General features: G+C 46.1%; 1 protein-coding gene and 1 long non-coding RNA gene across 2 annotated transcripts in view; one reads left to right on the top strand and one right to left on the bottom strand.

Moving 5' to 3' along the window:
• Positions 1-26,208, bottom strand: part of LOC135378260 (hemicentin-2-like) — a 470,289-nt gene that overhangs the window by 79,779 nt on the left and 364,302 nt on the right. Inside the window, exons 3-4 of the mRNA XM_064611239.1 lie at positions 17,503-17,613; positions 11,801-12,004 (exon numbers count right to left, since the gene is read on the bottom strand). Of these exons, the coding sequence (XP_064467309.1) occupies positions 11,801-12,004; positions 17,503-17,613 (315 nt within the window). The remainder of the gene's footprint in view (positions 1-11,800; positions 12,005-17,502; positions 17,614-26,208) is intronic.
• The window catches only part of LOC135378261 (uncharacterized), a 74,414-nt gene that overhangs the window by 39,396 nt on the left and 8,810 nt on the right, over positions 1-26,208 (top strand). Inside the window, exon 2 of the long non-coding RNA XR_010418317.1 lies at positions 11,346-11,437. This is a non-coding gene — a long non-coding RNA (uncharacterized LOC135378261). The remainder of the gene's footprint in view (positions 1-11,345; positions 11,438-26,208) is intronic.

The raw sequence follows: 26,208 nt of genomic DNA on the forward strand, positions 1-26,208 counted from the left end.
CAGATGAAAACTCATGTGACGTATGTACATACGTACAAAACACAACCAGTAAAGGATGTAAAGGATGTAAAGGAAATGGTTTGCAACATCAGTAATGAAGGAAAGCTATGGACCATGTTAAGAAGGTGGAGGACGATTTCTTGTACGGTGACGTGATGAGGGAAGATCTCCCCTCGGCTAACCACGAGCTAAATGGATGTGTCAATGACACAGAGCCAGCCGTGCTGCCTCGCGTCGAGGCGTTCATTTAGTTCGACGTCTCCGGCTTACGAAAAAAGTTCCTTTGAATCTCCATGAAAGGACTTTGCATGAAGGTTTTTTTTACTGCTTCATCCTCCTAGAGAACCCCAGTCAAATCATTTTTCTGTATGCCAACATGGTACCATTAAAGAGCTATTGTAAGCCATCAGCTGTCTCTTTCCTCGCAGAAAGAAGACAGTTCGCGCCAGACAGCGAGTTTCGAGACATCAGTCATTTTGAGATAGGGAATTTGTCTTGGCCGGGAACCTTACGAGATGCTATCGGAAATTTTTCGGATTGTACCGATTGCTCGGCAACTTTGAGAAATAAAAAGTCTCAACGCTATTCGCCATTAGCTACATGCTTGATGCGTTATCACGCCCATTAGCTTCGACGTGAATGCACCGTGGACTGTCACAGACGCGATATTGTGATCATGTCTTCACGCTCGTCTGCGATTCCACGACTGCTGATATTGTTGTAGACAAAAAAGGAGACTCTCAAAATGATTCATCAGGCCCCTGGTGACAACGTCCTAGGCCGTACAAAATGATTCGAGTGACATGTACGCTTTAAAAATGACTGGTCGAGCACGCAGGAAGGTCGAACCCACGCCAGCAAAACCATTCGTTTTCCAATGCATATTTGTTCTTCCATATTTTAAAGCGCCTCAGGGGCGTCTTTTGCCGCAAAAGACTGAAATTAGAGACTGAAATTGATTTGCTTCACCTCGCTTCAAAATTCGCTCCACCGCGTTAATGATTTCTTCCTCCAGAGTTTGTGGGCCGCCTCTTTACCCACGGACTTGTCTGAACCAACTCCAAGAACGCAAGCCACACATCTCTGGTCTACAGGAGATCCTTTATTACACTCACGTCATGCCCATGCACGCCATGCCTCACGCCATCACGTCACGCCAAGCCTCAAGCCTCTGAACCCTAGTCCCCAAACTTCTTACGTCCTCCATCCACACGGTAGTCACCGTACGGTCCAGTTTTTGTACTTCCTCCTCTTTAAAGATCGCACACTCCGCCCCCCCCCCCCTTTAAGGTCGAGCATGTCGATAGTAGTGTCTTCTGGGTAGGGACAGTCAAAAGATGCCAAACGAGCCAAAGATGCCAAAAGATGCGAGCCATGCTGTTGAAGGAGCTGAACGGCCACCTCAAAGCTGAGAGGCTGAGTCTCTCCAGTGTGCTCATCGCCTGAAGCTTGACGAGTTAGTCGAGACGTAGTCTATAAAGGGCTCCCGCGCTGTGAGTCCGTGGGCTCCGCGACTTCGCATAACGTACAGAGTCGGGACTGCTCACCAGTAGGATATAGTGCTGCCGGCTCCGTGGGGCGCCTGTCTTCAAGAGTGCGCCCCCGGAACGGCTCTGGAATTGAGGTTACAGGGCTACCTCTGCAGAAGCCTGGACTGTGAGCGCCAACGTGTCTGGACGCATAGCCCTCGCTTGTCTCGCCATCCAAAACGGTTCAGGTGGCCATGTGCCCACGACTAGGATTGGCTGCAGAAGGAGGCCTCTCCGGAAGCTGTACCGGGACAGGACGACCACGCCCTCTTCTGCCGGATATGGCTGGACCAGGCCTACGGTAAGCTGCTCGACCACGGGTACTACAATTGTCCAACCTGCGCTCGAAGTACCTCTTGAGGTCTGTGACGTGGACGGACCGGACTCCTCATGGCTGTTGCAGCGCGTGAGCCTGTATGTAACCGGCGTCAGCTGCGCACTTATCAGGTATGGGTCATCCCATAAGTCAGCAATAGATGCTCAGAAGCCCTTCGCCGCGTCGCTAAGTGGGTGAGTCCGTCCTATGACAAGGTCAACTAAGCGGTAATGTACCTGCCGTCGACCTTGTTGTACTGGAGTCTTTGCTCCAGTCGAGCGACCTAAAGATTCTCTCGTGCGGAATGAACTGCCGTTAAGTGTCTTTGGCAGAGATGTTTCGCATATCTTGCGTATGGACGAGTGGAGTGTTCTCTCACTTTCCGCAAGGTATTTTCCAGCGGAAATACGATTTCGCGCCGAAGGTCCAATAGGCGGGCGTAAACCCTGTGGACCTATTTTCGGTCGTATGGGTAGCAGTAGCAGCCAAGCTCCGCCGAGCTCCGTAAGACGGGCATCCCAATCTTTATGCCTGGTATGTGCAACCATCATCATTTTGATAATCCTGTTCATCCGTTCGGTTATGTTTGACTGTGGGTGATAGGGGACGTCCATGATAGGCAAGCCTGAGCGATGGGCAAGGCACGTAAACAAACACAAACACGAAGGCTCAAAGCCTTTTTGAGCCTTCGTGTTTGTGTTTGTTTACGTGTCTTGCCCATCGCTCAGGCTTGCCTATCATGGAATTTATCCACCAGCTAGCCTGCATTTGCGCCATTCTGTCAATAGGGGACGTCCTTTTGTGTCGAGTGCTTAATGCAGAACAGGAATCGACAAATAACTAATACCAAATAACTCGTAAAATAAGAGGGTTAGTCGTGATAAGCTGGTCTGGAAAGCCAAACCGGGAAGGTACATGACCCACTTCGGGACATTTTAGCACGAGTACATGAGGGAGAGTTTGAACATGTGGTTCCTGGGACATTTCCTCGTTATAAATATAAAGTATGCGTCGACCACCGAGCGTCCTGTTTGCACCCTTGAAATTCGCATATCTACTTGAGGTGCCTTCTAACATATCCACCTCCATAGGCAGTCAAGTGACTAATCTAACCGGATGTTAAGGTGAAGATGGAGGTGACTTATTATTTTAATCTCAATATTATAATTTAGGCATGCGCGAAGAATTACTTTGAAACCGAAGCGAATAGGGGGGATAAGTAACCGAATCGAATACGAAGAGAATAGTTGTATTACCAGACCTGATACACATGTTATAAACACATGTATATGTAAACACATGTAAACACATGTACATGTTATAAACACATGTATATAAACACGCGTACAGTATATATGTGCGAGTATGCGGATCAGAATATGAAGTAGAGCTTACTTTCTTTTCGGCCCTCAATTGTGCTTTTTTTTTTTTTAATTACGTGGGCAGAACTACTCGAATATTTTCGGTTCGAAAGAAACATCGATTCTGTTCGAAAATCGAATATAGAATTCCGCATTCGATTGGGAAATCGAAACGAATATAAAATTATTTCATTCGGTATTCGAAAAATTCGAATATTCGCACATGCCTACATTGTAAGATATGTGCGCTACGATAGTTGCATGTCCTGTACTGGCACATTCTCCAATACAGGAAATCGTCTCATGTGTATTTATGACTCGGCTTGCTCAGGACGCCTACGTAATTACTTTATTTCCTTCCGTGTATATTCCATCAAAATCCATTCGCGTGAATATGTCTATATTGGTGGGTCGCGCACGACTGCTTCTGCGCCAGGTTTCGCTACCGTGCATGTCTGCCACGCCTACAGTGCTGTATAACGCACGCATAACGTGGACAAGCCGTCGCGTGCGAATGAAACCCCTCCTAAATGCCCACATTGAAACCATGGTATAGGGAACCGTACGATGCGTCAAGGAATGCGGGTTGCTAAAATACTCTAATGACATTCCCGAAGCTTTGGAAGTAATTCTTGTAACGAGCAGTTTCTGCGACGAGGGACAACGCATAAATCTTCCATTTAAGACGTGCCAAACAAACAAATAATAAGAAATGTAGCAAACCATAAGCGCAAGTCTCGCAAAACGATTTTTATTTATCTTCAGCCTTAGCCTCACGCTCAAGCAATCCACGCGGCCCAAACATTTCCACCCCTTCTTTCGCCTATGTAGCTATAGTGGAAATATCTTGCAGGAACAGATTTTTTGTTTTCTTTTCTGTTTTCATTGTTGACTTCCGGTACGCCTGAGTACAAACAGGAGATGCGTGTCCGAATCTCTCATCCCATTGGCTGTCCTCAATAGCCATCTTCCGCTTGCCTATCCACTAGAAGGAGCAAGCAAACCTCTTTTTTTTTCTTCTTCTTTATTTGATGTAACATTTTCGCTTTTCCCCTCTTCCGGCTCAGCGAAATCAATCTTGTTTTCGGGTTTTAACGCTACTAGCAGTGCAAGACGCTTCAGTGCTAGGGATGTGATGTACAGACGGCTACATGGATATTCGCTTTTCAATATCTGTTGGGAGGAGGTGCACTTCAGGGCTTCGAGGTTCGTAATACGACTCTGGGGCGTGTCAAGATGCGACATGTTGTTATGAGCAGACATGTTTGAAAACGCTCCTCAACTGCCGACTGCACACCAGCGTATCTTGTTTCGCGGTGTGTTCAGTGTTTCTTGTTTCTTTCGTCTGGGTGTTTCTGCTTGGGAGGAATTTTGAATCAGTAGTGTTCTTCAATTTGCCCTCTCGCTGTGGCAATCGAGAAAGGCCAGTCTTAGAAATGTAGTTCTCGGACGAAGCTGGAATTTGCTATAAATATTCTCCTACTTACTTGTTGTTCACAACGATATTTACTAGTGTGACCAAGTGAAGTAACTGTATTACAAATACAGTGAAATATACGATGGCACTGAACTTATTTCATTGCCATCCTCAAAAGAGTCAGTTATGAGTGCACATTACTAACAGCATACAATCTAAACCTTGTAACTTTTCCAATAACGAAAAATCATGAGTTTTATGGTAACACCTAGGCTTCATTTTCTGAAACTTGGCATCCCACAATTTCATAATTCTCCTTGTCCGAATACACGTCACACACATCGTCAAAGATGGATTGGAAAGCCTCGTACTTTCAAGGTACTCTCTAAAGAGCCGTAACAACTTTTACATAGAAAGGGTGATGATGTTACTAAGGCGACAGGTGCTCGAGACATTGATATCACGCGATACAGCCATTTTTGCACATACTCATCTGCATTTCTCTCTTGCCTTGGATCGTGCGTTGCTTCGTTCCGTTTTTGACTTGCTGCGTCGCCTTCTTTACACCACAGTTTGGCACTGTAATAAGCTCCATCCTTTGAGAAAATAAGTAAGTGCGAGCTGGTGTAATGAACTTGTAGGAAATATTTCTTTGAGAAGCTGGCTGGACGCTTGAAACCTCTGTCACACGCTGGGTTATTGTAGTCACCATGTATTCGTGGCTCATACTCTTGGCTTCTTTTTACCCTGGTCAGACGGCACAACTTAAGACCTTAAACATTACGGCCGAAAGGAAATGTTGTAGCCAGGAGAAGGTCGTACTCTCCAGTACCCTGGCAGACGGCAACGGCTAAGGCCAATTATGATGATGGAGTTGCTCGCTGCATTTGGCTACCATAACAACATACAAAACTGAGTATGTTTTGGGGTCAAGTTTACAATCTTCTCCTGTATTTGCGATTTCGTTTTTCGAACTCCGACGTTAGCAGCTCATTCCAAGAAATCTGCTGGTGCAGGCAACCATTGATAGCACTTTTGGTGCCCGAGAGTCCAAGAACATATTTCCTCCTCATATACTTTTCAGCGCTCTAGCCTCCTGTTCCATCGACGAAGCCTTCCGTTCCGATATGCTAAACTTTGGAGCTGATTGCTAAATAGTGCTGAACGAAGGTCAGTTTTTCCGGAAAGACTAACAGCATTCATCGAGGTTACAAGTACAGCTATAAGACTATACAGGGTGTCCCAGCGAAATGTGACCATATTTTTTAAAAATATATCTATAACATTTTCCGAGATGAAATCAATTCCAATATAGCATATGCTGAAGGGCACTCCCTAGGAGGGCATTAGCAGACTCCTAAGGCAATGTCTTAATTAACTTTCAATAATTAACTTTTTAATTATAAAAGCTACGAAGTTGTTCCAATGAGAACATCTGATCTCTTCGGTCACCTGATACCAAAAGCGTTTTCCGAACAAAAATCCGTTCGATAGATCGTCCGCAAAAAATTCGTGAAGGAACACTATTTTTCTCTTTATTTTGTTCATTGCGCGTCTTCGCGTCTTTTGTTCTTGCGCGTCGTATGTGGCATCTCGTGAAGTCTTTAGGGACGGCAGTCAATCTGCTGTTTCCATTTCGGGCATTATCCGTACATCAAAATATAACTGAGTCTACTACCGGTGAGGAATTTTGTAAGTTGTTGCTTCAACCGTCAGCTGCATCGTCCACCATTCCGTACCACTTGTCAGCGCAGTCAACACACTAGAACAGTCATTTTACCAGAGGTGTAGCAGATCCGGTGTTGGACACAGATTTCAGTACTCGGGAGTTAGAAAGGGCAATTCGAGCGTCCCGGCACAGATCAGCACCAGGGCCGGACGGAATATCGTACCATGCTGCGGCTCATCTCGGCTGTGTGGCCCTTAGTGTCCTGTTACAATTCATGAACAACCTATGAAATTTGGGTACCGTACCTGAATTTTGGAAAATGTCCCAAGCAATACCAATACTGAAACCAGGGAAGCCACCTCATGCAATAGACACCTTCCGTCCGGAAAGCTTGTCTAGTTGCTTCTGCAAACTTATGCAGCGCCTGGTTCCAACCCGAGTAGAGTGGTTCATGGAATCTCATAACGGTCTTCCCAAGGTGATGACCGGTTTTAGGAGAGCATGATGCACGATTGATTGTGCAATACACCTCGTTTTAACAGTTGAGCAGGAACGTGCTCATGGAATGGTGACTGCAGCCATGTTCCTAGACATAAAGAGGACAAACGACTCTGCTAGCCATGCTCATGTCTTGCATGGACTATACTCGCTGGGAATAATGGGCAGAGCATTCCGATGGATAGCCAGTTGTCTAAGGGGACGAACGGTATTCAGGCGTACAAGTGTCGAGGACACACAGAGGAACAGCATGACTGCTGGGGTACCCGAAGGCGATTGTCTCAGCCTCATAATATTTAACGTCATACTGGCAGCTCTTCTATCCCCGTTGCCCTGAGGAGTGCATATTAGCGTTTATGCGGACGATGTATGCCTGTGGTCTTCGAGGATGCAGTTGCCAGCGATGTGCACGTCTCCAGGATCCGCTTGATACAACTGCCGATTATATGACACAACGAGGAATGGACATCTCGTATGATAAAAAAAGTACTGCTGCCATTTGCTAGGAAGTCGTTGTAAAGTTGAAACTTGCTGTGCGACGGTAATGGCTGGTTTCTTTTATATTGTTACTTCTGTGTGTCTCCGCGCTTTCACAGAACACGGCCGGACACCTTGAACATCCCACCCTCGTACCTTGCATGCCTGGGGTCTAGATGCGGCTCCCAGAGTCTGACGCAAAAACACGGGAGATCTGGTTACCATGTGAAGTTCTCCCAATGGTTTTGTAGCAAAGAAGAATGCATCGTCGGACACAACGGAGACAACTGGGAAACGACAAGCAGTGCGAACAGCTGAAAACAACGAACCAACATCTCAAGTTTTACTGTCGTCTTCCGGATTTCCCCTTGCAGATCAACGGCCAACGCCTACGAAGAGTGTCCCACCACCGCCACTGTGGACAGATCCCTGTCCAGCGGAAATACGCCGTATCAAACAGAAAGCGGGCTGCACCATTAATGTCATGCGCTACATCTATGGCACAAGTTGCAGAACGGTGGTGTGCACCATCGAAGTATTTCCAGAATCTACACAGTTCACTGATACGTGGTGTTTCACATCCACTTTTACACGGCCTGTGCACCACGTCAGAGTCTCTCCTTAAAAGTGTGTTGGACAAAACTATCAAAGTCTGCTTAGGTATTCATCAGTCGACATCAAACAAGTTGGCAATTGCAGAGAGTAAGGAACCACCGGTGGCAGCCCTTCGTGTTCAAGAGTTTCTTCGACATTTCATCCGCCTGTCCAGCAGCGGAGTTGCATATAATGCTCCTCGCTATGCAATATATAGTGTCGACGCGCTCACAGACGAAGTGGGTAATATTTTAAGAAAACATCTTCCCGGAAACAGCACTGCAGATGCTGTCCCGACAACCTTTTGATAGGCCGCGCGTTCAAAGACACGGCCCACCCGGGGGCAGACCGCGTTATCAAGGGGCCCCTCTCCAGTATATGATGGACCGGCTCCCATTTGCCTCCCTCCACCGCCAACGCGGATTTCAAGGGAGACCAAAGCAGACCTGGGAGTAGTATATATAGCGACTCCCAAGCTGCTCTCCAGTCTCACGTATCTGGTGGAACTTATAGCTCTATCGCCAAAATATAGACGACCTGCGCCCCTACGTCATTGATTGCGTAACGCCGCCGCGCAAAGCATGTTGGTGGGCACTGTCAGCTTTATGAGCCTATCAGCCGACGCGTTTTTCCCGCTTCTTGCCCACCACAGCAAAATATAACCTCGAACCAGTATTTTCGTGACGTCACATGTTTGCAACCAGAGGGTCGTCTATACGTGCTACGCGACATTCAAGAAGCACGTGGCGCTTGGTCTCCACATAGTCACAGTGCGGAAAACAGTTCGTGATCGTAATGTTCCACGTCTGGAGGTGGTCACGTGTGGGTTGAGTTAGAGCACTAGAAAATCAAGTTTGAGTTCAAGTGAAACTTGTTTTTCTAGTGCGCTAGGTTGGATACCCCAAGCGAAGCACCGCATGGTTGCGTGCAAAGAAGGGGAGAGCCATGGGCAGGCCGCCGTTTTCCACGAGGTGCCCCTTGCCTGTTGTAGGCGACCACTTAAGATTGCGTTTTCCTGCGCCTTGTTTCGTAGAACAGCTTGTGACATTTGAATAGAGGAATCCGAACTAGGAGGGATAGTGGGGAGAGCGGTCACTACCATGCGGGGATATGCGTGAAGGGCAACGTGAAACCGCTGCGGGGATCATGCCATTGGGTAGCAAGCGTCGTACGGCACAGGTGATCGGTCGTACGCTAAAGTTTGCCACATTGGTTCACCGGCTTCGCCTAAATGTGTACTACAGCGGACGGTTTAGGAAGGCATCCAGACTTCCCTAACTGGCCGCGTATGTGAGTCCGTAGAGGCCACTGCACGTGATTGAGTCATGTGACGATATCAGCAGAATCTCGAGGCCACCTTGGCCCGACTGGATGGCCGACCTTTTGATACAGCGAAGGCCCTGGGTCCTTGGCCTCCGACCAAACAATTGCAAGCCCTGTAGGCGTTGGTAGTTCTTTTTTTTTTTTTTTTTTGCAGACACTAAGTTAGTGGATGTACAGTGGCTGTGACAAGCATGTGACGTATGTGACACGCGACTACTATTTCCTTTTCATCTTTATTCATTTTCATCTTTCCTTAACTATCACTTTATTTTCTTTTCTGGATACTTAATTGAACTGGACTAGCCGGCACTCTTCATGGGCGCCTGATTCTTCATTTTGTCTTATTTTCCTTGCACGAAACCAAACCAACCTATGATGACACGTCTTGTACGGTGTTTCGAAATCGTTTCGTCTTGCTCCACTGTTGCCTTCTATTTCAACGGCTGCCCTCCTAACACGTTATATAACTTCTGAGGCACAAAACAGCTGGAGCTAAGAAAGCGCACATCCTCAAATCTCACACGGAATATCTGTGTCCTTGACGCTACGCTCTACGCACAGTCACTTTCTAGGAGAATAGGCATGTAAATCGCTTTTTCACAGGAAGAAGAAACAAGACTTGCTTCTGCAAGCCAGAATATGGCTATCTGGGCAAATCGACTCCCCTTCCCGTTGCGAATAAACAACTCCTTTCATTTTTTCTCATTTTATACAACCATATATTTTTCAGACGGGTACTTGTAAATCACTGCCATTAAATCATTCTAATGTGACCTTGACGTGGCTTTGATGGGAATCTCGCCTGTGGCATTTGGCGGGTGCAAACGGGAATTGAGCGAGCGTCAAAGCAAGCAAGGGGGTATCGAAAGACGTGACCTCGATATGTGTTATTTCCCGTGTACAAATGCTGTTCTTCTGAGGCTATAAACACCGAATAACCTATAGAGGAGGACACCGAAGAAAAGAAAATGGCTTCGTCCATGAAACAGGATCGGAAATGAGCCTCCGTAGAACAAGAAAACAGTGAACACAGTTGTGCGCTGAAGACTGATTGTTATGGCTATATGTACGATGCTATATATCTGTCAAGTTATATCGGGTAAAATGAAGGAATTCAAAGGAATAGAAACATGTCATCATACTTGGGCTGGGTATTCAAGGACAAGATTTATCGTTTCCACGTCTTTGTGGGGAAAGCTATATTTCATGTCTCGGCGGCCTGCATTTTTCCCGAATTAATTGCACGATGTTGCCAAAGTGGGGTTTGTGTGCTTCCAGAAAGGCACATTGTCATATTGATCAAAAATATGCGCCAATCGTAATAAGACCTACGTGTTTTCATTTAAAATGAGTACGCGTGCGACTTACCGCGAGACATGCCGAACCAAACAACAACTACTAGTACTACTGCTACATGAATTACGATGAGATGAGGTGTTTCACCGCAACCATTGCGGTACCATACCTCAGTGCATGTGCGTTAATATATGAGTGGGAATAAGACGAGGCATACACATACACACACACACACATGACACACGCAATACCGAAATACCGAGCGTTCTTAGGGCAGGCTTTAAAGTTGACCCTGTAACGTCTACTTACGTTTGGTCAAACTTGGCACAAATTCTGGTTTTCCGCTTTCATCTGAGTGGCAGAAACCTGGAGGAACCTCGTTATGTGATGAAGTTTAATTTCTGAGCTACTTGTATTTGTATGTGCAATAACCGACCGAAAATCCTCTGCCACGACGTTACGAGGCATACTTCGCGTGTCTCCACAGTGTAGATGTGCGACAACAACTTCCACTCTATAGCTGCGAACCTAAACAGCACTAAAGCTAATGAGGAGTTAATCGTGCGTCTTGCGGGACATTGCACAAAAGATTCCGCGTGGCGCGGTGGCCGGCTATTTTCGAGCAGTATTGCCCACAGAAGAGCAGAGACTCAGAAATGAAACTCGTCCAAGTTGCATTATGGGATAACGAAGTACTTCCTGGTTGTTATCACTCAAACAGAAGGAGCAAACGTGACTCTGTGCCATGTTTAAAGGTCGAAAAAAAAAAGGCATTGGAGTAAGCGAAGAAACAAGTCTAGTATCTCTCGATCTTTGGACATCCTGTACTTGTATCGTTAGCGTTATTCATTCTTGATTTTGTCAGGACCTTGGTACCCGGAGTTGTTGTCGCCGACCCGTGTCCTGAAGCTGCCGTCACCTTCGGTGTCTCCAAAGAAGAGGGAGGCAGCATCGGAGGTTTGTAAATCGTACTTACATCTTGTATACGCATGTGAATCTAAATGTATCGCTGGAATATGCGTATCCTTAGCGTAACATTATCCTGTACCGAATGTCACTTGCGAATCTATGGTAAGTATGAGTGTCCAACAGCTGTACCAAATGCCAACATCATTTTAATATTTTGCAAAGGAGAAGAAAGCAAATTGGCGTGACGGAGCTACCAAGAAAGAAAGAAAGAAAGAAAAAAGGAGAAAAAGTAGTAGCTCGGTCGCTACTCAAAATGGAACAAAGTGGTTGGTTGATCTTTAAGACTGGTGTTTTTGTGAACGAACTGAAAATATTATTTTCGCCAAAATGCAATAAGAAGTATGTGCTCACAGTTCATGGTGAGTTTGACAGAAGTTCTGGCAGGCTCAGTGAGGTTATTGTTGGAAGCCTCGCAGGTGAATGTCGTTCCAAGGTGCTCTCGGCGTAATGTGCGGACGTGGAGTGTGGCTTTCTTTACTCCTTCTTCAGTCTGATGGTACACACGGTGGAGCTGCGTGGTTCCCTGGCGCCACACCACACGAGGTTCTGGTTTCCCTGCAAAGTACACAGCAAATGTTACCCGTTCTGTTACCCGTTAAATGTTCTAAAAACGTGGCAACCATGTGAGGGACGTAGTGTTAACCGGACATTTCTCGGAACTTTCCTTCAATCCCTACATTCTGTCACTAGACAGAAAGAACAAAACAAGACATGACATGAACAATACATGAAAGAACAAAAGAAACACACGTATGCACAGCAAGGAAATCACTCTCACCGGTCGGAGACATTAAGTCAAGATAGCATATAGCATGAATAAGTCTGCATTTCCTGAAAGCGTAGTGGTTCCCCTGTCGCAATCCGGTGTCATTTATAAAGATAATAATTTTCACGGCGTCAAGCAAGCTAGTTTCCCGGGCTGGCGCCCCTGAACTGGAATACATTAGTCGTCAGGCTAAAAGAAAAAAGCTAAAAAAAGGAGAGCTTTGATATGCTCCGTCGATTTTGGCAAGGGGATCGAAATGGCTCATTTCAACGGAGAATCATCAAGACCAACACCTGTTCTGCTGGTTTATTGATCTGATTGTAACCTGGTTTGTAACTACAGTTACACAACCGGGTGACTTTGTTTAAGCCGCGATTTTAAAAATACGAATACAGAGACTCTCACCGAAGCTTGTGAACAAACTTAGTAACCGGATTCCTTCATGGACTCGTTCAAAAATGGACTAAATGTTCTTATTAAACTTTTGTTTAAAAAAGAGGTATACCAGATAGGTTGAAGTCTTTAAAATACAGCATCAGAAGAATCCGGAAGAAAAGAGGCTTGAAAAGACATCAGTGCTCATCCACCGTGTTGCGCGGCGCAAATATTTTCATTAATAGATGTAATGACGCGTACTAGAGGAAACCGAGAGGCGCGGAACACGGAAGGACAGGACTTCCGTGCTTCACTGTTTCTTCTAGTATACATCGTTACCAGCTTGCCTGCACTCTTTCCCTCCTTTCGCTAATGACGCCTTACATGAACTTGAATAATCACTTGAACAATCTTATTTTCAGAAACATGTTCAGAACTAGTGATCAACTGTACAAATCTGCCGATACTGGTTAATATAAATAACCAGTAATATCTTTATCAGTTTTGGCTTGGACGACGCAGAATAACAATACCTCTCATTCTGTTCCAACTGTCTCGTTCATAATGACACTGGTGACCTGAACAAGTGATCGAAATAAATCAACCGTTTGGCGCATCCACTATAACCCAACTACCTAGCAAGTCTGCGCGCCAGCGTCATCCTTCCACTGAGCATCTATCGGTCATGCAATATCTTTTTTTTTTTTTTTCAGCCAGGTCTCAATTCCGCTCTGTGGTGTCACGACGCAACCAACGAGTGCTGCTGCGTCCCGTAGCCATGCCACATTGACGTTGCACATATTACACATTACATTATATATACGTACACGCAATACCTAACGACTGCTTGAAAGACGCAGTCATAGAACACGCAAGTGGACAAAGACTGCATCAGCTGCTTTGGGAAACACGGGGATCGTCATCCACTGCAACATATTCGCTCAACGCAGGCGCTGTTGCAACACCTTCCGATCCCAACATTGTACATGGGCATTTCTTCCAGTCTTCACTTCACCATATGTGCGTGATCTTGTCAATTGCATCTAGCTTTGCCTATGGCTACTGGCCAAGCACACGAATAAGATTGTGGAAGAAAGCGTGCGGAGATCTGGAGGTGGCGCAGAACTCCAATAGTCACGAGCACTCCCCTGTGATGTACCGCTCGATAGTCATCACCCTCTGCCTGATGACCAAAAGCTGGACCTGCAGAAGGTTCGCATACCAACAATGTCTCCGCTGATATCAGAAGTAACCGAGAAGCTTCCACTGAATAGTCAAGGACATCAGACAGCCAGGGAGGGACACGAGGGACCAGCGCTAGTCCCTGGCCTTCCCGTTTCTCCTGTTGCGTCGGTGAACGCGTTTTGGTTACTCATGAATTACAACAAGCTCGAAGATCAACACTTCTGATGTTCACAGGTTTTGCAAAGTTGTCACGGCTTTAGTACAGGGGAATTCTAGCCGTTAGCTCCTGTAGGAACTCCATCGTCGTTTGTCGTACACCAGGCAGACGCGCCGTTCTCGACGTGGTGGCCCTTCCCTAGCAAGCGCAGATGACGTAAGTGTACCTCAACGGTGGGTATAAGATCATTGGCAGGAATTCCAAACATTGCAGAAGCCATGCGAGTGGTTCAAAAACCAGTTGGGGGAGTCTGAAGACATCTGGCGTTGCTTCCCCTTTCGGAACAAATTGCCTTTGGCATCTCAGTGAACACGATTGACGCACCTCTTGGTTGTCATATAGGAACCGAATTCAGCGTACTACGTACTACTTGGAAGTCGTCGGCTCCGTTATTTTATTTTACAGCTGTGAGCAGTGATGGGAAGTGCTTGAAGTACCAAGTGCATTTCTCAGTACTTGTACTTTACTTGAAATACATTTCAATATGTGTACTTAAGTACTTTTCTTCGGTGGTTGTGGTGGTGGTGGTGGTGACGAGACGGGCTTGGCGTACTTCGGTACTTCCTTTCAAGTACTACCCGATTGGCAATGCAAACGGAAAACTTGGAAAATATCAGTGAATAATTTCTCAAAAAGGGTGCTTAGTTCCTGTTGGCTTGTATATATTTTCTCTGAGAAGCAAGTCTCTTTCATTCAGAGACCAGCACGAGAACGCTGCACAGTATGCGTACTTTGCCCACTACTGGCTCGGTCTTCTTGCCTGCAGCAGTCCCGAACTCTGAAAATTCCGTTACGCAGAAGTTTCGCGTGTAAGTATCTTCGTTTTTACATTTAATATAGCAAACAGTACCTGGTGCATTCGTCGACGCATAACAGCTGTCATGTTTTCTGGCGACATGCAATCACAGTTGCCGTGCCACGACACCAGCGGTGCTCACTTCGTAAGCTGCCTTCCTGAGAGAGATCTATACACTCACCCAACCGGCTGAATGAGTCACCCAAGGCGACATAGCCCACACACGCCAAGAAAATTCAAAGCATTGCCAGCTTCGTCGCTTCCACGGGCTCATGAACATTTCCCGGCGTTTCATACTGCATTCGGCCAACATCCTACAGCCCCTAGAACTTCGTCAGTCCGAGACTCATATATACGAAATCTTCCTCTTGGAACGCCGATGTCGAGTCGTTTTTACGAAAACCAAGGCGGATTTTGCAGGTGGCATTTCCTTGAACCTACCAGAAGCACGATGCCTGACCACCCGTACGATGCGTACGAGGAATGCAACTAATACCGCTGTTGTCACAGTCTTGCACCAGAATTTGGTGACCCATGGCACCCTGTCACCTTCTCCGAAAGCTTAAGTCCACCATCAAGAAGTACAGAGCTCTCAGGTGAGGACTGTTGTCTGCCAACTCTGCCTGCAACGGCGTGCGAAGTCATCTAGAGGGCTGGGCTTCTTTTTCCCCAAATATAATTCCTTGTCACGATGAAACACCCCATTCATGGCCACCAAAGTAAAGTGCTGCTGCTGTTTATTTTCCTCCGCTTAGATTATCCCACAAGATCTGTTGCGACACTTCCATTACCCTGCAGACGTGGCGGCGGGAAGCCTCTTCTTCCCTGCAGGATCGGGCACATGCTGGCACTCTGGTGGCTGAGAAGTCCATTGGGTACCGTTTCCGCGGGTCCTTCATGAACGTGACGTGAGTCACCGCCCCCTTAGCCTACAAGTGTTCGAAACTTGAGCGACGCTCCATCACGCCACTTAAATAGCTTTGTGGCGTTCGCTTTGATGCCGTCGATTGACCGGTGGACGTCGCCAACTCATATCCTCCCTCTTGCGTTTACCGCTATGCTCTGAGTACGGTTGATCGAAACGCCCGTTGGTCTAATGCTAAAGTTAGCCGGAACCGCTGTCTACACATTTCGGTGTATCATCGAAAGTCACTGCCTGTAGCAACGCATCACGTGATGGGTGAATGGACTCACGACATAGAAGAAGATTATGAAGCAGTGTGGCACACGAAAATAATCCTGCTAATAGTCAAATAAAGCGTTAGGGAAAGATTGAAAAAGCGCCTAATATGAAATCACTGATATCGGAAATTTCTGAATGGATCTGTTTGCGAAGATACGCGAGTATCATTCGAATTCGAACATCTACACGACGTATACAGGTTCCCTTATATCGCCTGTTCACACTGGCTATTAATGCAGAATGCATTCTACATACAGGGAGTGAAGTCCGACACAGCGTGTGCGTCCGTCCGTGACAGTACCCTGTGAATCGTGCTTTCACTGCACTGACTCGATGTTACCAGGAGAAGAAAGCAAGCAACATGCCTCTCCCAAGAGGAAACCTTGCTGAGAAAAGTTACTCCAACCGTCCAAAACATTCAGCGTTTTAATTTCGTGCACATTGACCTCGTATTTCTCGTGTACAGTGCGGGAAATACATTAGACATTCGCAGATTTTGTAGGTTGACCAAAAATACTGGGCTATTTTTGCAAAATATTTTCTCTCAATAAAGTAATAAGCTCGCTACTGAGAATACTAATTATTAAAGATTGTTAATATAGCAGCGCGCGTGCTGTCTTTGAAATAGCACTATAGGACGGAGATAGTGATGTGGCAGCTAGTAGAATTGCTGTCCGGTAGTGCGTAGAACACTTTTAGACACTGACATGTATCACAGCCAAGAGGATGCGAATGAAGCCCGCAAGCACGACGGAAGCAAAGTCATCCTCACCAAAGCTCAGTCAAGTTCCACAAAGAAAAGAAAAGCCGTTCTCGGACAGTAGACGCAGCGAACTCATCAGGCCGAGAAATATAGCTGTTCGTAAATCAAAGCTTGAGTGTGGAGCGATAGAAGAAATGGCAGGACGTTTCCGAATGAAAGACGCTTCAAGCCATTGCGAGTGAAATTCGTCGTCGCCAACAGAAACATTCCTCTGGATGTTCCAAAGGGAATGGGTTTTGAAAGAAGACTCATTCCGAATGTGGGTCGCTGTCATTGCTGCTCCCCATTCTGTTTCGAGTGACAGCGGACGAGCAGAAAGAAATCAGTTTTCAGAGCAATGGCTCCCCAGCGATGATGTCAGCTCTAAACGTAAACATGCTCATGAGGCCGGTACTACGAGTTGAGCAGAATGCAGACTCTCCTTCTTGCATGACCGCTATGACTCGTGTAGATACCGTTAGATACGCACACATCGGGTGTTGCGCTGCGAAGGAAATTCCGAAGATAATGGTGCTACTACAGAGCGACTTCCACAGAGTACTGGAAACAGAAAGCAGCGCGTAAGCTTTGTAAAAAAATAAAAATAAAATAAGAACAAGGGTATGACTGACCCAAGACGGTGCACCAACAGTACGTCGTCCTGTACGGCGCACACCTAAGTGACAGGACGGTGAAAGCAATGCAAAGCTTGATCTCCGATATCCTTGCGCCAGAACACTCCAAACTCCAAAGCAATGCAAACCAAAGAGATGGACTTCTAGCACTCACCTCCGTTGACGTGGCAGTGTAGGATGAGAAGCGCCCCTTCGTTATAGGGACCCACGGTACCGTTCATAGCAGTCATGTTCTCGTTCAGGATTACTGGATCACTCGGTGGTACTGCAGAGAGGACGGGCAAAATATTAATTTGATAATTACCGCAGTTTTCATACTACCAAAATAGCGGATATATATACGAACTATATGATCCGCACTCTCTATCGTTATGATGTTCCCAGAATGAAAAACACTCGGCGTAATCGAACTAATGACACTATTTTTCAGCTAGAAGACAATAGTTCTATCAACGATTATCAGGAAGCGATAGCACAATAGGTAACAGATCTGGCTCTTGCTTTCTTTCTTTTCAGTACGTTTCCTCGAAAATGACGGGGTTGACCAACACCTCCTAGATAGCAGAAGGCCTGCGCCCTACGTCACACTGGGACGCCTGCTGTTACAACTGTTGATGCTGCTATGACGTCAATGAAAGAGCGAACAAGGGAAATGCTCGAAGCAGCTGGCAAAGCCCATGCAGGCCTCCGTGCGTGACGTAGGGCGCACGCCTTCTGCTATCTAGGAGGTGTTGGGTTGACTCGCCACGGATGAAACTGTTCCAGTGAGCCCATACGAGGCGTTCCTTGCCCCCAGGCTCGGTGATTGTAAAGGGACACGTCCAAGCGGCCACGCAACAACTTCCTTTCTCATCTTATCCTCATTATTATTTCTTCTTTCTCTGTGACCCATGAAGCTTCTGTGAATTTTGAAAATGCCGAAAATGTTGCTCTCAAACAGTAACGCTTGTTCTTCCGAAACGATTCTCTGCACAGGATGGATAACCCAAGGGAAACTACGGGGTTTGTAATGAAGCTAAAATGAATAGGAAAAATGCTCGTGAGCTAAACTACACATCGAGGATGTCACATACGTTAAGCATTCAGATTTTCAAAAAATTTAGTTTGGTCCATTTCTTTATCGACGAACCGTAAAGATTAAAAAGAAAAAAGGAACGCTGCAGTCTCTACATTTCAAATGGCCTATTTACGGTCTGCTAAGCTTCGTGCGTATGCCGCTTTGTATACTGCTGTAGCAGTAGAAACTTTGTTAGAATATGTATTTTGCTGCGGTTTTAGAGCTCTGAGACACGACATGCACTTCTAATATATACAGGGTGTTTTTTTTTATTCATTACATATTTTTTTATGAAAAAAGCTATGAGATCGGCAGGGATTACGTTTTGGCAGTTGAGTTATACGGCCACGCAGACGTCCTCTAGCAGATAGAATTCAGCTTATAGATGACTCATTACCTAAAATTGACTAATGAACTCTTTAATGACGGAGCTTAGGAGAAAAGCTAGCGTTCAGTGTGAGAGACCATCCTCGATGAAAGCCATTCCACCTTCTAAAAACCCTGAAGTGGGTGCAGATGGGTAGAAATCCAGCGAACCGGTAGAGAAGTACGAAGGGAGTTGCCTCAGGACAGGAGCCGCCGATATTTCGAACAGAGAAGAAGAACAGTCTCTGTTCGAAGTATCGGCGGCTCCTGTCCTGAGGCAACTCCCTTCGTACTGAAGTGAGTGCGTGCGTTAACATTTACATCGCTGAACATTGCTATGCAAATGAGGGCAAAACGAAACTGTTCGCCTGAGAAGTGCGTGTCCTTGGCCCCGCAGCCGTATCTGGGCCGCAAAGCGGTTGATCTCGCCAGCAGATCAGCACGTGCTCCAATCATCTCCATCGCTCCAAAGCACGTGGCCCTCTGGCGTAGATTGAACCCTCTTTCCCCCGCGCATCTGGTTTGCGCGCTTTCGCTTTCGCCTCATTTGCATAGCAGTACTCGGTAGTGGATATTTCAATGTATGTGCTCGCTTCAGGGTTTCTAGCAGGTGGAATGACTTTCATTGAGGATTGTCTCTGACTCTTAAGGCTCGCTTTTACCCTAAGTCGCCTAATTAAAGAGTTAATTAGCGAATTTTAGGAAATTAGCCATTTCGTAGTTACATACTGTCTTCGAGAGGACCTCTGCTTGACGTGTAATTCAAGTGCAAAAAACAGCATATCTGCCGATCTCATAGCTTTTTTATCAGAAATCTGTAACGAATAAATAAAAAAAGCACCCTGTATATACTCGTATATTTCCCATATTATTTAATACGTATGCTGAATAAAATAGAGGATTGTAACTGTATAGGAAAGTGCTGTTTTGAATGGTTCATAATTTGCAGGAACAAACCTGGAGGTTGAAAAATATTTACGCGATTTTTAAGCGCCCCATGTGTGGTTGACGAAGTTTTCAAAGGCGCCTGTCGTTCCCGTCGTATTTTTGACGGAACGAAAAAAAAATCGTACTTTAGCTTGGATAACCCTGTACGTTGCTAAATGCCCTCGTTTTGTGTGGAATGATACTACCGTGAGCTTCACAAAATCATTCTAAGATGAACATAACGTATGCACTCAAAAGATGACTTTTTTCATAAGCATCCATCATCAATCCATCGATTTTTCCTACAGCCTACATTTATCTCTATTTCTGTGTGCGACAGCAGAGATTATTTCGTTGCCGAATCAAAGTGACGCCATTCTAACTCGAACGCATACCAGCGCTGCACATGAACCCACGGTACACTCTCTTAAAAATTAATTCCACCACGTAGCACGCTCCTAGCCAACCATTATCTCAAATGGTAACGTTCTCGCCCCTGATTTGTTGAAAACGGGAGGCGGAGCCGATTTTATACCCATTATGCCGTACATAATAGGTTCCGACTCCGGTTTGTCATTCGGGATGATGGTTGGCTAGGAGCGTGCTATGTTTTTAAGAGTGTACGGGGCCTAGTCAGGCGCGGCTATATCCCGACCTCCCTCTCAGTTTCTGTCGTCACATATAGTACTTCACTAGGTCACAATTTCGTGCGGAAATGACGTCAGTGTCCTCGCTTCCGCGTCGAGCGTCTTACAGGTTCCGATAGGCAAGGTGCTTTATGGTCGCTGCGTGTTTAAAATTGGTTTCCCGGTCGCTTCTGAAGCAGTATGGATAGCTGTTGCGCTGTTGTGAAGGGCTGACTATTTCCTTCAGGACTACACTGCCAGGTATTGGCACAGCGACGGTAATGCTCTGTACCTCTTCTACATATGAATGTATGGAGGAATATGAAACCCACATCATCAAAAACAAATTTTTGACATTTTGCTTCACATTTTTTATTTTCACCTGCAGCTGAAAATATCTGCTTACGCACGCGACGCACGCTTGCAGTTTGCTTGTTGCAGCCGTTATACTCAATGTTGCATTACGTTCGTGCTTATCGTCGGTAAATTAGTTTATGTACACTCACCTAAAAACAGTCTACTAGTTAGGTTCTGACAGTCGCGCTTTACCGCTTTCTAAAGATGTTTCTAGAGCCAGGCACATCCACCTCCAGCACCTATAGCGTGCGTCGTCTACTAGCGTAGACATGGAAGTTGATCCTTTTCCCATGATTCTTAGAAAGTACCGGTCACCTATTGACCTTAGGCTGTGCATGTAGCATTCTCTGGAAAACCGGACCCCCCTCCCCTTCCTCGGAAAAATCCTGCATACGTCACCACACTGCCATGTGGGCAGTATTACACACGACGAATCGCAGTCCATCATCCACGCCATAAATACAGCACCTGAATAAATGTACTCAATTGTATGAAAGATATCCTGAAAACTGCATTTTGGTTAGGGTTTGTCACCGGAAACTGAAACTAGCAACATTAACGAGCCTAAATCCGCTTGAAACGGTAATAGTAACAGAAACGAAAGTATTTTCGCTTCCATTGCCATAAACTGAAGCGGAAACGGAAACTAAATACAAGAGCGCTAACGATAATGGAAACCGAAGTCATGAACTCCTGCTGGTAGACATCGCCACACCTTTGGAGGGTAATAGTTGTCGCGGGTTGTCTGGCCAAACCATACATGAGTCAGTATAAGGAGTAGACGCACATTAGACGATTTCAGGAAATCCCAGTGCTCCTTGCGTACACGTTGCATCCTGGGAGATTATTGTCGTGCACGAGGAAGCGAGAACAGTCCTTCACGTTTCGGTTTCGCTGATTTTGACACCTCGTGGACAATGGGCCGAGAGAGGAGAAATCGAAACACCTCCTCCTTTCTGATAAGCAAGCTCCCATAGTTCAAAGCGGCACTAAGCTCTCTGGGATTTTCTGAAGTCGTCCGTTGTGGAGTACAAATTATACTTCACAATTAAAACGAAGTAAAAGAAGAACAAAGGAAAGAAAGCGGCTGCAACTGCGAGAAATCCACGCAAGATAACTGCTTGGCTCCTTCGTTAATTTATTTAGCGAGGCATGCAGCCTGCGCTGTATCGATAAGTTGTCGTATGGCGTTCAGAGTTCATCGTTATGAATATCTATGACTTTCCCATATCTCGTTTAGTGGCTTGGAAACAAAGTGGTAAACGTAAATACTAATATTTCTATAAGCTGTCGCGACCTAAGCAGACTATTAAAGGGACAGTCTGGACCCCACATGTGAAATAAATAGGCCTTATCAGATGATTCCTTATATCTTCCCATGCCACCATGCAAAATATTTCGTTTATATTCGGCTCCGACAATTTATACTGGAACTTCAACTTGCATCTTTTGCCTCCGACTGAAAACCGCACTTCCAAAAGTCGTGACGCCAGGAGCGTTCTCTTCCGGTCTTTCTGGCGCTTCTGGCGTCTGCTCCTCTCGGCAGGCTGTGTGTTGTGCTTTGTGCGTTCCCGTTCCGGGTTCCCGTACTCTCAATACGCACTCCTGCTTTTTATTGGCAGTAACTGGTTACTCCATATGTGACAATGTTGAAAGATGAGATAGATGTTGCTTAGTGCATCGTGAAGACAAGAACAAAACCACAACGTGAGTGTCGTTTTTCGACCGAACTCCTAAAACAGTCGCGGATAGCCAGTATCCATCGTCCTGGATAAAAACTCTGTGCAGTACCAAAGCCTTTTGAAGAGACAAGTATGTGTTTCTTAAGTGTCGATCTCGTTCTAGTCACAGATTTGGCCTACACAGCATAACATTTGTCAGGCGGGTCTCTCTGAGTTAGGAGCGTGCTATGTGGTGAAGGTCATTTTTAAGAGTGTACGTGTGGATTGTGTGCCGTTTACAATGTTTCTCTGCTATTCATCCGTGCATGTTTCTCGTTTTGATAGATTGTTTTTCAATTATTTTCTTGCATGTGTCTGTTGTTTACACATTGGCAGATGCACCGTGTAGAGTGTTTCTCTGCTATTCAGTGTTAAGTGCGTGCATGTTTCTCGTTTTGATATATTCTTTTTCAATTATTAATCCTTTGTGTACCTCTTGTTTACGTGATGGATTTTGGTTCTCTATTAGCGCTTGATCTTGTTTCAATAATGTGTTCCTGTCTGTTGTTTACACGTTGGCAGATGCGTCGTTTAGAGTGTTTGTAGAATGCATAGCAACACTTGCATAACAAATGTCATACGCTACATAGTTCGGAATAAACTAAGTTACTAAACCAAATCGCAAATTCCAACTGGGTCAAGTTGCACCTGAAAATCTCATTTTGCACCTCAACCAAGCGCCGATTGTTGTGTAATCTTGAACAATTGTGGTGTCGGGAACAACAGTGACGTCACCGAGAAACCGAAACCGGATATCCGGTTAACCGTAGGATTTAATTCATTTTCTCTAAAACGGGAAAGCGTTTACCCTTTCTATTTTATGGGGATGATATACGTGTAGATGAGAATCGAATGCAGTCGTGATCCGAATACCCACGGAGGTCCGGACTGTCGCTTCAAGCAATCCAATCCAATCCACGGCAATCCGCAACTGTTGAGCCCACTCAAAAAACGATATCTAAAGTAGCTCGGAAACGCAAACCGGTACCGAAGGTGTAGCTTGGAAACGGAAACAAGAAGTAGAGGTTTTCATGTACCAGAAACGGAAACTGAAGCATTATTATATTCGATAACAAACCCTGATTGTAGTATAGGCGCATCTTCCCTATGCCGATTGTTGGCGCGCCTACTGTATCGCAAAAAGAACCCGTTGTCCGGGTAACCGCGAGAACAATGCACTTTCACCCAGGCTCAATCGACGTCCATAGCGATGAGCTATTGACGCATCTCCGCGCCTGTTTGATCTGCTATTGAACCGTTCACAATAGATTCGATCCACCAAGGTGATACACCTGTCACAAAGAGTCTGCCTCCCGTGGTCTGTTTCGGGTTCTCGGTCATACTGTTTCGTAATGTTCGCTCTGTCGTACGTTTCATACCACTAAAATCACTCTTAGGCGAAACGCGCGAGCTGTGGCCACTGACGTGATTTGCGCAGGTGAAGAGATGTGAAGCGGGTCGAACAAACCACTCTTTGTAGGCGAGGGCGCACAGACGCACTGAGCTGTTTCTCGTATCGGTATGGTGAACTACCACAATATCGGTCCCACAGCAGCACCAGTTTGCTATGGCGTGTGTCTAGCAGTGACCTTTTTCACTTCTCCTGGCTCCCGCACATGTGTATTGGCCGTCCCCTGTAAACAGATAGTGTGGTTTGTCCAACCGGCTCTACTTCTCTGGAGACATGACCACTGGCGATCGAAGGTCACGGGGCAGGAGATGAACAAGCCCGCAAAAGATTCTTGAAGTATGACAATCATACAGCACATGACTCTCTCGACATTACCGCAATGTGGGCAACTATTCACTGACACAAGGCTCCACTAGATCTAGTCACTAAATCAGCTAAGCTAAGCGTAGCTTATTTAGTGACTCTAGGTTCCACAAGAAGAAAATGCTCGCGCTTGAGGTGGAGTTCCCACGCAGAATATCACATGGCGCATTAAAGGAGAAAATATCACATATTCAATATCGTTACCTGGGACTGCAATGCACTGCAGTGGTGATAGGTGAGGTAAGAGCCGAAACCCGTCGCTTCTCGAAGCGCAATGGCTCGGCCATGTCACTCGGCCATGTTCAGTTCTCTGACAGTTCACTTCAAGAAACGCCGCAATACGGTGACATTCACATTCGGTGGTATTCAACGTCCAGTGGTTTGTCCAGATCCCCCTCCCCCCAACACTCCCAAATATTTGGCAATACCCCCTAACGTTTTCCTGTGTAGTGCTGGTACAATGTAACTGCACCTCGATGTTTTTTTTTTGTTTCTTTTTTGGTTTGTTTTTCCAACTGGGTGTTGAAAAAAAAAACATGAAATGATTTCCATTTGGGAAATCAGGTCCTCGCAAATATCTGTCAAGACGGCCGATTTGAATACAATAAACAGGTGTCAGTGGGTGCGTAGAGTGCCCACACACATCCGATTTGGCGACACTGAGAAACAAAATTTTAGTCCCTTTCCTTTTCTTTCTTTGTTTCGTTTGTTTTTCTTTGCGGCGTTGTAGGATTTCAGGGATTCTTTTTTTTTTTATAAACGTAAATGTAGCTCCCGGTGGATCAGTTGGTAGCGCTGCCCGCGTACTGATGCCAAGGTCGCGCTATGGCGCCATGGTCGCGCGTTCAAACTCGGCAGAGGCACCAGCAATTGATGGCAGTAAAGTCACTGGATTGGTGAGAGTAACGCCATCCTTTCCCTTTCCCGCGTCGATCTTGGAGCAACAATGGCGGCCGCAGCACGTGTTGGCATGCTATACGGCCGCCATTGCTGCTCCAAGATCGCGGCGGCAAAGATAACAGGATAGCGGTACTTTCTCCACCTCCAGTGACTTTACTTGGCAGGGCACGAGTTGCTTGGACAAAATACGATATGGCGTGGGTTGAGATTTCGACGACGCGTTAAAGAACCCTCAAGTAGGGCAAAAATAATGCACAGACCGACCACTGTGGCGCCGCTTATTATGTTAGTTGTGTCGCGATTTGAAGCCACAAATTATCATTACCACCAGTCCATCTGTCACGAAGGTCCCCTCCAATACTAAGAATCGGGGCTTTCATTCGCGCATTGCTAATTAGAGAACAGGTCCTTGTTTGTGAAGCCTGTTAATCAGGGAAGGACAGGCAAGTAATTTACCCGCGATTAGCGGCGCAATTGCTGTTCGGTAAAATAAAAGATCGAGCACGAGAGCGTGATGCGAAAGAAACGATTAAGAATCATCAAGGCACCCTGCATCGAAGCAGAATTGCCTGTGGCTGTGCAGGCGCAAATAGCTCAGTAAAGGAACGCCACATTATATACAGTCGATTTTATAACCTGGTGAAGGATGCACTGCGAGGACGCACATTGTGCTGCTGCTATAATCGATGACAACATGAACCAATGCCCCAATGAGATGTGACGTGGTAATGTTTTGTGATTACCCGTAGAACGAAAACAAGCAATTTTTCATTACATTCCACCGTTCCATAAAACAAACGAAGGCGGCGAACGTGGGCTCGTGACTATTCTGACTGCATCACGCTGCGCACTTTTCAGTGCAACCGCATGCTGCCTTGATGGGCGTGATACGTCCGTGCAACATCTTTCATTCGAAAAAAATTGAAGGGACGGTTACGAAATTGCAACACGATGTTCAGCGTCAGCTGCGTGTGAATCAATGTTTAACGGTTCTTACAGTGGCGTAGCCATAGAATGGGGGATCACCCCCTCCCCCCCCCGGAACCGTGCCTTCGGTAGTGCATTTGGGAGAGGGAAACAAGGGTGAAATCTTCCTCCTCCATGTTAAGTTCCCATAGAACCCCTTGGGAAA

The sequence above is a fragment of the Ornithodoros turicata genome, chromosome 1 (genome assembly GCF_037126465.1).
Source record: "Ornithodoros turicata isolate Travis chromosome 1, ASM3712646v1, whole genome shotgun sequence".
Lineage (NCBI taxonomy): Eukaryota > Metazoa > Arthropoda > Arachnida > Ixodida > Argasidae > Ornithodoros > Ornithodoros turicata.